We start from the raw sequence: 14,876 nt of genomic DNA, 5'->3' as shown, positions 1-14,876 counted from the left end.
GGTTAGTAGGTAGATGGGGGTGCGGCTTGGGGTGGGAGGAAGAACAGGTTAGGGAGGCAGAGACAGGAGGCAGAGTCTCTGCCTCCCTAACCTGTTCTTCCTCTCACCCATCCCTTCCTCCCACCCCAAGCCGCACCCCCATCTACCTACTAACCTCATCCCACCTCCTTGACCTGTCCGTCTTCCCTGGACTGACCTATCCCCTCCCTACCTCCCCACCTATACTCTCTCCACCTATCTTCTTTTCTCTCCATCTTCGGTCCGCCTCCCCCTCTCTCCCTATTTATTCCAGAACCCTCACCCCATCCCCGCCTCTGAAGGGTCTAGGCCCGAAACGTCAGCTTTTGTGCTCCTGAGATGCTGCTTGGCCTGCTGTGTTCATCCAGCCTCACATTTTGTTGTCTTGGATTCTCCAGCATCTGCAGTTCCCATTATCTCTTAAAGTAGCTGGAGCTCAGCTAATAAGATGGAACCCAAGCTAAATGGGTCATAGGCTTTTGGATTGGTTATCATAAAGCCAACATGGTTTATAAAAAAAAATTGATGTCCTATATCATGACTAGAGAATTGTTGAATGAATTGGATACACCTGGTTTGTCACAAAAAATCAGCTTGCTAAAGAGGTACTGGCAAGTTATTTAAATTGAGAGTACTGAAGAAATGTAGGCTTTTATACCACTGGATGAACTTTCAATGCATGGTCATTAAGTTGGGAATGAAAAATGCATCAGCGCTGTTTCACTTGTTAACTAATAAAGTAACGTCTGACTCCTCAGCCCCTGTTCTCTATCTACAAGGTGCAAATCAGGAGTATGGTGGAATACCACCCAATTGCCTTGATTAGGCAACTCAAAACTCAAGCTTGATACCAAGCAGGCCAAATCAGCCCATTTGCTTGAAAGCATATCTGCAAACATTACCTTTGCCAGTGACTCTCAGTAGAAGCAGTATATCTTTTACAAGTTGCACTGCAGAAATTCACCAAGCCTCTATAGACAGCATATTATAAACCCATGGCCACTACAATGAAGAAAGACAAGGCAGCAGTGAACACCACCACCTGCAAGTTCTCAGAAGCATTCACCATCCTGACTTGGAAATATAGCACCATTCCTTCAATGTTTGAGTTAAAGTCCAGTGACTCCAGACATTATGGGTCGACCTACAGTAAATGGATTATAGCAGTTTAAGACAGCTTACCATCATCACCTTTTCGAGGGAAATTAATGATCGGCAATAAATCCCAGCTGGTGACACCAACATCTCATGAATCATTTTTTTTAAACTAAGAATTTGGTCGTTTTACTGTTCACATCAATGATTTGGTTATTTTTAACTAAACCTAGGGAAAAGCACTTACACCATTTGACTGAGCTGTTTGATTGGCTACAAAAAGACTGTTTTTAAATTCGACCAAGAGTGAATTTGCCAATGCCAAAGTCACATATTTGTCATATAATAATCGGGCAAGGCTACATTGCGTTCATACAAGCAAAAATACTGGCTATGTCCAATGTGAAACATGAAATTTTGTTACTTTCGCATGAGTAGTTTCTTTTGCAAGTTTGAGCCAAACATTTTCATTGTCATTGATCTTTAATAAACACATTGAAAAAGGACAGAAGATTTGAATGGATGTGTGTTAATTGCCTTTGTAAACTTGAATTTTGGCACCGATCCTAGCTATATCATTATGCAAAACCATTCAAACTGGTTGTCGATGTCAGTGACATCAGCGTAGCGGCTGTTTAATTGTAAAAGGATAAAGTGGGGATTAAATGGCCTGTCAGGGGCCAGGAGCAGGCAGGTGGGTCTAATTTAGTTTGGGATTATGATCAGGTATGGACTGGTTTCCATTTGATGTTCAAGGTTTGTTTAACCACATCTTTTTCAAATACGTATTGAGTTATCTGGAGAGGATTGTGTTACTTATGTGGATCATAATGCTTTGATTTTTTTTAAAGAAATACTTTATGACAAGAAATCAACAATTATTTTGATGGAACTTAATTCTCCAAGTTTATAATTTTGAAAATTGTACCTGTGCCTCAAAGAACGTGTTTCAGCAGATGCGTAAAATGATTGATTACATAGAGTCACAGAGCAATGTTAGCACATAATTAGAATTTACAAGTTGTGGAATTAATGGTAAGATAACTTTTAGTCAATCATGAGGGTGCCTTTGAAGATCAGTTTTCATTTACTTGTTGCGGAAGATGTGATGTAAATTGTGGAATGATAGATTTTAAAAATAAGTAGTATAGGTTTCTGGTTTTTGAGTTCGTGACAGTGGGTTTTCAGGGAGACTGATGTTAATTATTAACTTGTAAACTTTTCTATAGCCACAGTGATTTATTTAAAAACAGTTTTTGAAATCTGACTTTAGAGAAAATGTGTACCATGAATGGACTTTTATTTACTTTGGTATTTTTTGACTTAGTAATGTAAATAACAGGGCCTGAAGGTTTGTTAGAGAATTCTGAAGCATTTTTTGAGCTTAATGTTTAAAAATTAAGGCTCTTGTCTCAATTTTTGTTTTGAGTGGAGTAGTCGATGACTTTTTACACCCAAGCTCCTGAGAAAGGTAGGATATATAGTGGACTAGGTTACCTTGCGGTGAGGAACTGTCGTCAGCCCCAGACCAGAAGTATTGGGATAAAGCCCTGAAGAGATTACTTAGATCTGAGTACATTGAAGCTCAGAATATATTTCCAGGACGAAGCTGTCTGCGTTTGACTTTGAGTTGAAGTTGTAAATAACTTGTACCTGCCAAACAGTTAGATACAGGAATTGTGGTACAATTCCTCCATAAATGCAGTTTGGGTACTGCACTAGGGTTTGTTTTAGGCACTGGACACAAGTTGGTTTTCTTTCCATTTTTATAAGAGTGTGTTTTGGGATTAATGGGATTATACTGTTAAAGTGTGCTTAGAAATCTTTGAATTTGTCGCATAAGTAACTGGTTTGGTTTTTTTATTTCTTTGGTTAAGATGCTTCTGTTTTCGTAAGCAAATTCTGAAGCACAGCTAGCCCACATTTCAGTAAGAGCCCCCTTAGTTAAAATCAAAACAAATCAAAATGTGATCCATCATGCCAGGTTCCTGGCTAGGATCTGACTTGTCCAGGAATGACATCAGCTGGGATTGTATCAATTTAAAATGATTGTAGGTGGCAGTGGTTAGCACTGCTGCCTCAGTGCCCAGGACCCTGGTTTGATTCCAGCCTCGAGTGACTGTGCTAACTGTACACAGACATTCTCCCCATGTCTGTGTGGGTTTCCTCCCGCAGTCCAAGGATGTGTAGGTTAGTTGGATTGGCCATGCTAGATTGCCTGCAGTGTTCAGGGAGGTGTAGATTAGGTGGGTTATAGGAGGATGGGTCTGGGTGGGATGCTCTGAGGTTCGGTGTAGACATGTTGGGATTCTGTAGGGATTCTATGATTCCAGGATGAATAGATCACTGTTTCTTTTCTGCTTTCAGTGGTTCCCATTTCAGTTGTTTCTAGTGCTCTTTCATACTTTCTCTACCCCAAAATCGAGATGTCAGACATGTGTCAGTGGGTAACCTGTCAGAAGGACACCTCTCACAATGCGCTGTGTAATGCTGTACTGTCAGGTAAAGCATTAAACCAAGGTTTCATCTGTCTCCTCAGATGACCACGAGATTTCATTATATTATTCAAAGAAAAACCAGGAGTTTTCTCCACTATTTAACAACCTTTATCCTTTTAAGTAGCTCAAAGCAGGTTATCTGAGTACTTCCTGTGCACAGATTCACTTTCATATTTACTATTACAGCAGGGAGTAGGTTTCAAAAGTACTTCATTGGCTGTAAAACACATCAGGATGTTGAGGTTGTAAAGAGTGCTTAGGAAACATTTAAAGTTGATTCTTCGGTTATAGGGTCATAAAGACACATAGCTCAAAAACAGACCCTTTGGTTCAACTAGTCCTTGCTGATCATAATCCCGATCTGGAGGTGCCTGTGTTGGGCTGGGGTGGACAACGTCAGAAGTCACAAGACACCAGGTTATAGTCCAACGGGTTTATTTGAAATCACAAGCTTTTGGACCAGATCCCCTTTGACAGGTGATGTGAGAGAGAAGCACACTGGCACACAATTTATAGGCAGAGAGGTCAAAAGATCATACTAATGATGTGAGTAGAATGTCAGATAATAAGCCTCTGCAGGTGATCAAAAGTGTCAGATGTAAAGTGCCAACAGCTGAATAACAAACAAAGGGATGACCTATAATCTGTTTAAATGAGGTAGAGATATAGTTACCAAAACATTAAAAATAAAATGATGCTGGAGACAAACCAAATGAATGGAATAACGTAATAAGTATAAGAGTCGCATGTTGAGGATCTAACCAAAGTAATAAGTAATTCAAAACTATACAAACTAGTTAAGGAAGAGAGATCATAACAATTGATGCAGGTGATGGTGTTAAAACAGGACAGTAAGGAAGATTTTACAGATACAGAACAGTGCGGTGGCATCACATGTAACGTGACATGAATCCAAGATCATGGTTGAGGCCGTCTTCCCAGGTAAGGAACTTGGTTATCAGTTTCTGCTCAGTGATTCTGCATTGCTGTGTATCTTGGACAGTGCTTACCCGAAGATCGGAGGCTAAACGTCCTTGACTGCTGAAGTCTTCCCCGACTGGGAGGGACTATTCCTGGCTAGCGATTGTTGTGCAGTGTCAATTCATCCGTAGTGGCAGCAAGACTACTATGCTGTGCAGGACCTCTGACCAACACAATTCAGCAGGTACACAGATGTTTTCTTCCCTGGGATTCATGGCGATTAATCGTTGAAATGACTACTGAGCAATGTCAACAAATTTCATCCCATCATCAGATTTAACCTGGACTACTCTTCAGAATCGGTCTCATTCTTGGGGACACACATCTCCATCAAAGTCAGACACCTCAGTACCTCACTCTGCTGCAAGCTTGTGAATAACCTAATGATGCTGCACTTCTCTAGCTTCCACCTGAAACATTAAAGAAACCATCCCCCACTGACATGCCTTGCGCATACAGAGGATCTGCTCAGATGAGGAGGAATGCAGTGGGCACCTAAAGATTTTGAAGGATGCCCCACCATAAGAATGGAATATGATGCTCAACTCATCAATTGCCAGTTCCAACGTGCCACAATGAGAAACCACAACAACCTGCTCAAAAGACAACAGGCAAAAGATATGTCTAATAGAGTAACTTTCATCGTCCAGTACTTCCCCAGAGCAGAGACTATGCCATGTTCTTCGTGTCCTTCAACGTGTCATCAATGATGACAAGCATCTTGCCAAGATCATTCCTACACCTCCACCTCCCATCTTCAAGCAACTGCCAAATCTTAAACAGACCATCATTCACAGCAAACTACCCAGTCTTCAGGATAACACGCCACAACCCTGCAATGGCAACCTCTGCAAAGCATGTCAGATCATTGACATGGGTGCTACCATCACACATGGGAACACCACCCCCCATGTACACTGCAGAGACTGATGTGACTCAGTCAGTATTGTCTGTCTGCTATGCTGCAGACAAGGATACTGCTAGACCTGATATATAAGCAAGACCGTGCAGGTGCTATGACAATGGATGAATGGATGCTGTGCGGCAGTTGTCAGACAGGAATCATCCTTCCTAGCCATGGAGCACTTTAGCCGTCAAGGACATTCAGCCTCTGGTCTTTGGTTAAGCACCCTGCAAGGCGGCCTTCAAAATACACAGAATTATGAGCAGAAACTGATAGCCAAGTTCCATACCCATGAAGACAGTCTGTACTGTGACCTTTGGGTTCATGTCATGCTGCATGTGACCCCACCACACTGTTCTGTGTATGTAAAATCTTCATGTACTGTCCTGTTTTAATACCGTCACCTGGATAAATTATGATCTCTCGACCTTAATTAGCTTGTACAGTTTTGGATTACTTCCTATTTTGGTTAGATCCTCGACATGCGAATCTCATACCTATTATGTCATTCTAGTCATTTGGTTTATTGTCAGTACAACCTTCTTTCTTTCTTTGTGACTGTATCTCTGTTCTCCCTTCACTTGTTATTCAATTGACATTTTATTCATACTGTCTGACACTTCTGATCACCTGCAGAGACACAATTTTCAATATTTCACTCATACCATTTGTCTGATCATTTGATCTCTCAGCCTATAAATTCTGTGTCTGTGTGCTGCTCTTCCACTGCCTGACAAAGGAGCTATGCTCCGAAAGCCTGTGGTTTCAAATAAACGTGTTGGACTATAATCTAATGTCGTGTGACTTCCGATTTTGATTGTAATCCCAACTAAACTAATCTAACCTGCCTGCACTTGGCCCATACCCCTCAACGTTTCTTATTCATGCACTTAACCAAATGTCTTTTAAATGTTGTAACTGTTCCTGCATCCACCACTTCCTTTGGAAGTTCATTCCACACACTGTAAGAAAGTGGCGCCTCATGTCTTTTTTAAATCTCTCCCCTTAAAAATATGCTCCCTAGTCTTGAAGCTCCCACCCTCAGGGAAAGACGTGCCATTGTCCTTATCCATACGCCTGATTATTTTATAAGCCTTTTTAAGGTCATCCTTCTATCTCTTACACCCCGGTGGAATAAGCTCCAGCTTATCCATCTTCTCCTTATAACTCAAACCCTTCATTCCTAGCAATGTCCTGGGTAAATCTTTTCTGCACCTTCTCCAGCTCAACAACATCCTTCCTATAACAGCGTGACCAGAACTGGACAGAGAACTCGAGAGGAGGCCTCACCAATGTTCTGTACAACTTATGATATCCCAACTCCTGTACTCTTCAGGTCTGAGCAATGAAGGCAAGTGTGCTAAATACCTTAACCACCCTGTCTACATGTGATGCAAACTTCAAAGAATTATGTGCCTGAACTCCTGGATCTCTGTTCTATAAAACTACTTTAATTGTCTAAGGCCTGCCCTTTTTTTTGCAAAATGCAGTACCTTGCATTTATTCAAGTTACCACCTTCTGCCACTTCCTGACTCAATTGATCAAGACTCTTCCAAGAATGATATTCACTGACCTTGTGTTCAGTGTCATCTTCAATGTGATGGTTCTCTACTTGACAGTGAGCGACAGTGAATTGAGGACTGTGTTGGTTTGTCCAGCATCAATTCAGATTTGTTACAACGTAATAAATGTGCTGCTTTTGAAGTTTTCAATTTTGTGGTTTAGTTTCAATTTAGTTTCAAGTTAGCACTCTGAATGTGTAATGTAGACCATTGCTGATTTAATATCCTAGAAAGATATTACTTGAAGCTAACCTGAGCTGATTAGTAGGTAATTAATAGATCTTAAATGTCTCCCCTCAGGATTTGCAAAGATCCCACTTTGCAAGTAGAAGCCAACATAAGTTGAATAATCACTATTAAGGTTGAAATTGAAATTGCAGGGTTGTCATTATACCACATTCATCTGGCGTCACAAAATGGACAAATTCAAGTCCAACATTGTACAGGTTGAGTATCCTTTAACTAATCATTCAAAAATGGAAATGACCTAAAACCTGAAGACTTTCTTTCAAATGCAGCTTCATCTCAATTTGTGTCAGGGTTAGGCTAATCATCTTCAATGGAGTGAGGGTTGATCACTGTCAGGGGTTGGAGGTAGTGATCACTGTCTGCTTTGGGAAGATTAGTTAAGTTTTCAGTGCTGACTTTCTCGTGTACGTACCGAGTTTCAAATAAAAAAATGAATAAGCTTTCATGTTCTCTCCATGCAACAGATGTACAAAATGTTCAATCTGTTGAAATCCGCAGTCCATCCCATAATAATTTTTCAATGTTACCTGGCCAAAAAAAACTACGCCCGGAAAGCACAGACTATCCTTGATTTGAAAGTCACAATTATCTGAATTCCAATATATGATTAGTCCTAAGGATTTCCCAAGGGTCTAAAACATTCAGGAAGTAAAGTGGCATTTAATTAGTTGCAGCATGTGGAACACTTTCCTAATGTTTATTTGTATCTTTCGAACAAAAGTATATTTTCCTGTGGTATGTTTTGATGAACTGTTTCCTATTTATTATGGAGCTTTGTACAAATTGTAGACTGAGGGTAATTGTTTTCTGTACAGATGTTTCAGTGAAACAGTGATTTTGTCTGCTACAAGAATAGCATCATGGAATTTATAACATGGAAGTAGGTCATTTGGGCCATTGTGCCTCAGCAGGCTCGCAGAGACTTTGGACTTTGTCCCGATTTCCCTGCTTGTTAAGTTTTTCAGTTCTTCATTTGATTCATATCTATTGAAATAATTGGCCTGGGTTGCTCTTCACTGTTTCTGTTCTGGATGGGGAGCATTAAGAACGGTCAGAACAAATAAAAAAAGTTCCTTATTGCTTTTGATGACTCTCTTAAATTTGGTTCTTCGTTTTATCAATTCAGAATCAAATGGATGAGTTAATTTTACTTTATCAGAACCGCTCATCATTTTCTGCACCTCAGTAATCGAATCTTAACTGTATAATTGGCATTTTTTTTGCTAAATTACAGGATAACTTCATGATCTAAATACAGAAACAGATCTTTTCCACTGATATTTTATAGACTACTATTTACATTTCCACCTGTTTACATAAGATTGAGATAAATGCATAGAAAGAGCCATTTGGTCTGTAACACCATTAACCAACTCTTTGAAAGAGCTGTCTGATCAGTTCCATTTCCCAAGCTTTGTCCATATCCCTGTATTTATCCAATTCCATTGAAATTATTAGTATTGAATCAGTTCCATCATTACTTCAGACAGCATATTCCAGATCAAAACTCGGGTGTTTGTTTTTACCAAACAGCTTTTCCTTGCTTTGCCTCCATTTTCTTTCTCAATCACCGCAGTCTGTGGAATCTCTAATAAAAGAAATTGACCGAGATTTTTGTTTTTTTTTTGCTACTGCAGGTGATTGCATGATATTGAGTGGGATGCACTCTACCTATCATGATGCATATGGTACTGCAGTTACGTGGGGCAGAGTGCATAGATAGAAAATCTTTACCTGTCTCTTTCCATGATTCTGGGCATCCAAGAGGCACGTGATAACCTAGTGATATTATCTGGAGACTACTATTTCAGGGACGCTGATAATGTTTTGGCAACTTGGGTTCTAATCCCGCCATGGCAGATGGTGAAATTTGATTTCAATGGAAGTCTGGAATTAAGAGTCGGATGATGACCATGAAGCCATTGTCAATCGTTGGAAAAACTCATCTGGTTTTCACGTCCTTCAGAAGAGGAAACTGCTGTCTTTACCCGGTCTGGCCTACCAGTGACTTGAGACCCGCAGCAAAATGGTTAACTCTTAACTGCTGTCTAGGCAATTAGGGATGGGCAATAAATACTAATCATGAATTTAAAAAAAAAACTGGCCCTCAGAACACCAGTATCAGTTTAGGAATTTATGTAAATATTTATTTGATATTTTGCAACAGTGTAGAATTGAATCTAGCCTTGGTAGACAATCATCTGTAATTAATGTAAGCTATCATAAATGTTCAGTCTACAGATTAAAAATTCTTACACCTGTGCCAAACATTAAAGGAAATAGCAACGGAATTTTTTTATTGAGAACTGTTTTATTGTCAGGATTCTTAACTGGTTTACTTCATGTTACAGTGCTCCTTCACGCACCCCAAAGCTTGGGACTGCACGGATTAATAAAATGAGCCTGCACGCAGCCACTGGTTATGAGCGGTCACGTGATCGGCGCAGGTCAAGTGACCGTTCTCGTGACTCATCACATGAAAGGACAGAAGGACAGCTTACTCCATGTATTAGGAATGTAACTTCACCAACTAGACAGCATCATGGTGGTGAGTTGGCTTTTATTCTCTCTTGCTCCTGCAATTTCTGAGTCTGAGAGCTCCTTAGCATGTTGTCTCTTATCCCAAAACATGTAAAAGTCTGACTTATGAGATAAAATTTTTGGTCAAAATATGTGGTCAATTTGTAAACGAGTAATATTTTTGAGAAATTGAATTCCAACTTCTAGTATACCAGCTGGTTGCAGAGTTGCCAGGTTGGAGTCCCTTCCCATCAACCCCTCAACCAAAATTAATGCTGAACGAGCTTGAAGGTATTTCTGCTCTTGAACTTGTATTTAAAATTATGAAAGCTTTGTCTTCTGTCACATCAAGAATGGTTTACCTTGTTAAAACCACTATTCCATCTGTGGGTTGGCTTTGAAATCTGCAAAGCTTAATTTTTTTTCTCTTCAGGTCAAGGATTCTAATAGCTTGGGGAAAATTGGAGTCCGTTCTGGCGATTTTCAGTGACTTTTTTTGCCTCTCCTCTTACCTTAAAGTCTCCAATCTCAGGAATACCCTTACTTTTTGAAACAGGAGTTGCATCCGTATCACATTGTAGACTCAGTGGCACGCCTTCTCCCATATCCAGCGTTCAGATCTTAATGGTCATGGAATGTGCTAACCTGGGATTGTGTATTGCTGACCCACCCAGTATTCCTGGGCTGTGAGGTGCAGGAGCTACGTTACCCTTGTCTACATGTCAGTCCACTCTCAATCGCTTCAATCTGGTTTGTTTCCTTGCGGTATGAGTCTATAACTCTGTAGCCGGGTATTCCAGCTGTAGCGAAATGCTTATGTTTCCTCTGTACATTTCTTCAAGTTTTCTCTTGGGCATCTGCTCAAGTTGTGTAGAGACCTGCTTCCTACATCTCACTTTCTGTCTACCTCCCACATACGAGTCTGTCTCAGACTGTTTTGCATTCTCTCTCTGTCTCTCACTCACCCTGGAAGAGGGTACAGTTTAGGAAATGTAGCAGGCCATTCAGCCCCTTGAGCCTACTGTATCTTTGTTGTGTGCCTGACCTGATTGTCTCCTGGCAACTCATGATAATATTCTGTTACCATTCCTAGCTGCATTCTGTACCAGCATACTATCACTTTTGATTCATAGCCAAGGACACCTGTATCCCTCTGCATCTCCTAGCTCTGTAATCTCATCATTGAAATAACGTTCTGCTTTTTTATTCAAAATTTCATACTTTCTCGCAAATTATATTTGCCACATCATTTCCCTCTCACTTAACACATCAGCATATTTTTGTTGGCACATAAATACTCTCAGCCTAACTTATTTTCCCTTCCATTTTTGAATTGCCAACAAATTTGACGATTGTTATCATCTGTTCCTTCACTTAATTCATTTATATAAATTTTAAAAGTTAAAGTCCGAGTATCAATCGCTGTGGCACACCATTTATGTTCTCCTAACTTGAAAGAACTGTGTATGTGTACACTCAGCATTCTGTTAATTGGCCATTCTTCTGTCCACGGCGTTATGCTACCCTCTGCACTCCTCTGACTCCTACACACTCACTGTCTGCCTCCTGTGCGCGCACTCTCATAATGCTTTGATATTTTGAATTCTCTCTTTGCTACACAATTTTGTCAGTTCTGCGATCTCAGTGACTTGCAGAGATTGCACCTTATGAACTTGGCATGTGCTGTTGCCTCCTGATGCTGTATTGTCATATTAGAGAATGATTGGTAACAAGGCACTGTGCACTGGTGAGGGACAGCGCACCTCAAAGTATGCAGGCACAAGGTACTTCAATGATGTGCTGTTCTGTGATTCTATGAATAAGTTGAGTTGAATCAGAGGCTGTAGACTTTGACAGTGAGCAGGTGGTAAGAAAGAATTTGGAATTTTTGGCAAATGGCGAAGTTGATGTTTGCATGAGATTGACTGATTGCTATTAAATATACAAGCTAATTTACGGGGTGTTTCTCATCCTCTGTAAATACAATTGCAAAATACTTACCCATACAGCACAGAAACAGACCGTTGATCCAACTAGCCCAAGCCAAACATAACCCCAAGTAAACTAGACCCACCTGCCTGCTCTTGGCCTATATCCCTCCAGATCTTTGCTAATCTTGTATTTGTCGAAATGTCTTTTAAACATTGTAATTGTACCCACACTCACTGCTTCCTCAGGAAGTTCATTTCACATGAAAACTACCCCCCTGTGTTTAAAACAAAAAGTTGCCCCTCATGTTTTTTTTTAAATCTCGCTCCTCTCACCTTAAAGATGTGCCACCTAGTCTTGAAATCCACCATCTTAGGGAAAAGACAGCTACCATTAACCCATACTGTATCCCTCATTATTTTATAAACTTCTATGAAGTAGTGCCTCAACCTTTTAAGCCACAGTGAATAAAATGTCAGCCTTCCTTTATAACTTGAATCATCCATACTCAGCAACATCCTGACTTGTTCAAACTTGCTGGTATTTCCTTGTTTCCCATTATTATTTGGCCAGTCTCACCTTCTTAGGAACCAAGACTCGCCTTTTATATCATCTGTTTTTTCTATTTCTTGCTAGTTTTCTCTCCTACCCCAATTTCTCCTCTTGTTGTTATTATTATAGTTCACCTTTTGGTTTCCAAAATTTTCCCAGTTTTTTCTGCAGTATTGTACATCTTCTCATTTTGAGAGCATCCTAAACTTCCTGAATTGGTCACAGATCACGCATCCTTCTTGTAGAAACTTTGTTTTGGAATAGAATATATATTTGAGAGTTACAAAAACCTCCTCAAATTCCCGCCACTACTTCTCTACTGTTTTGCTTTTTAACATAGGAACACCAAATTAGGAGCAAAAGTGGGCCATTCATCCCCTCGACCCAGCTCTGCCATTCAGTAAGATAAGTGCTGATCTAACTGCTGTGCCTTTCTGCCTATCTCCACTAACTTTTCACCCCTTTATCACTATCTATTTATCTATCTGAGCCTTAAAAGTCTTCCTTTTGAGGAATAGCATCCCAAAGATCTGAAGCCCTCTGACAGAAATGTTTTTCTCAGCTGTCTCTAAAGGAGGTGACACCCCCCCACCCCCCCCACCCCCCACCCCAACCTTCTCGAATCACCCACGAGAGGCAGTCAGTGCCCCTTAAAGACTCTTCAGGATGTCACACATTTTGCATCCGTTCTTCCCATACCACTTTCATCAAACTTGTCTTTGCACCTTTGTGATTGTGATTGTCTTTGGTTAAATCTAAGGTTTTAGATTCTGATCCACATTTCTTATCTTCAACTTAAAGGTGAAATTCTATAATGTTATCAATCTTACCAAGAAGAGCCTTTACTGTGAAGTCACTCATTAATGTTACCTGTTACCTTACATATCCAAAAAAGCTTATTTTCTGTTTGCAGAATGTTTTGATCTAAGAAAATAGCTCATACATTGATGCACTCTTGCAGGCTGCCTTTGCAATTTTATTTGTGCAACCAGTATGAAAATTAAACTTGCCTATGATATTGCATCTCCTTTCTTAGTCTGCATTATTTCTTGATGCATATAGTACTGTTTTACAGCGTGGCTACTGTCTTGGGACTTGTGATATGTCTGCCAAAACTACATTGCTCTGCTATTTTGTAACTTTATCCAAACTGCATTGGCTGTTACATCGTACTGTTATTTTTGTTGTCCTCGTTAAAGAGCCTTCAATTCTGTCATTTTACCGCAGTTCCCTACTCAGGCTTTATTTGATGGCCGACATTTTTTTAATGCCCCTTATGAGACCGTGTTTACCATTGTCTGTATTGCTACTTGGGCTATTGCTTTGAACTTTAAATAACTCTCCAAATATATTCTCATGTAGATCCCTCAACTCTCCACAGACACACACAGCACAAACCAAATATGGCCAGATGTGGTGGTGGTATCAGTTCGGTCATCCTCCCTGCAGTCGATGCTCTTGTTCACATAACTCCAACACTATTGAATCTGTTGGATAATTACAAGGGCTGAGACTACTTCAGGGTCCCCATACCTAACAATCACATACTGCTGTTCCGATCGAATAATTGTTATAATGGGTACAATAAAGAGTCTAGAGATTTGTCCTGATGAGGTGAAGTTTGCAGGTCAGCCATCTGAATACAACGTAGAAGGGGTCAAGAAAGAAACAAGACCAGTTTCTAAGATAATAAAATGTGAGGCTTGATGAACACAGCAGGCCCAGTAGCATCTCAGGAGCACAAAAGCTGACGTTTCGGGCCTAGACCCTCCTTCAGAGAGATGGATGGGATAAGGGTCCTGGAATAAATAGGGAGAGAGGGGGAGGTGGACCGAAGATGGAGAGAAAAGAAGATAGGTGGAGAGGAGAGTTTAGGTGGGGAGGTAGGGAGGGGATAGGTCAGTCCAGGGAAGACGGACAGGTCAAGGAGGTGGGATGAGGTTAGTAGGTAGGAGATGGAAGTGTGGCTTGGGGTGGGAGGAAGGGATGGGTGAGAGGAAGAACAGGTTAGGGAGGCAGAGACAGGCTGGGCTGGTTTTGGGATGCAGTGGGTCGAGGGGAAGAGCTGGGCTGGTTGTGTGGTGCAGTGGGGGGAGGGGACAAACTGGGCTGGTTTTGGGATGTGGTGGTGGAAGGGGAGATTTTGAAGCTGGTGAAGTCCACATTGATACCATTGGGCTGCAGGGTTCCCAAGCAGAATGAGAGTTGCTGTTCCTGCAACCTTCGGGTGGCATCATTGTGGCACTGCAGGAGGCTCATGATGGACATGTCATCTAAAGAATGGGAGGGGGAGTGGAAAAGGTTTGCGACTGGGAGGTGCAGTTGTTTATTGCGACCAGTTTCTAAGTTTATTTTTGGTTTCAGCACATTGTCATATTATCTTAATATTGGTGGAGAAAGCAATGTTTATTTCACACATGGGAGTTAAAATTTCAGGAAATACTGCTTGACAATACGAAACCTGACCTGGGAGTGCTGATTCTAACACAGTACTAATTTGGAAAAATGTGCTGTATGTTTACTGCTAGGTGATCGTGACCTTGATAAATATCAAAAAACCATGAATT

General features: G+C 40.7%; 1 protein-coding gene across 6 annotated transcripts in view; it reads left to right on the top strand.

The window, feature by feature from the left end:
* Positions 1-14,876, top strand: part of btbd10b (BTB (POZ) domain containing 10b) — a 99,219-nt gene that overhangs the window by 45,643 nt on the left and 38,700 nt on the right. For all 6 annotated transcript variants that reach the window (XM_048545272.2, XM_048545273.2, XM_048545276.1 and 3 more), the window contains one exon: positions 9,660-9,856. In XM_048545272.2, the coding sequence (XP_048401229.1) occupies positions 9,660-9,856 (197 nt within the window). The remainder of the gene's footprint in view (positions 1-9,659; positions 9,857-14,876) is intronic.

The sequence above is a fragment of the Stegostoma tigrinum genome, chromosome 17, assembly GCF_030684315.1.
Source record: "Stegostoma tigrinum isolate sSteTig4 chromosome 17, sSteTig4.hap1, whole genome shotgun sequence".
Taxonomy (NCBI): Eukaryota; Metazoa; Chordata; class Chondrichthyes; order Orectolobiformes; family Stegostomatidae; genus Stegostoma; species Stegostoma tigrinum.
The sequence above is the reverse complement of the archived record's forward strand: the minus strand, read 5'-3'. Positions and strand labels throughout refer to the sequence as shown.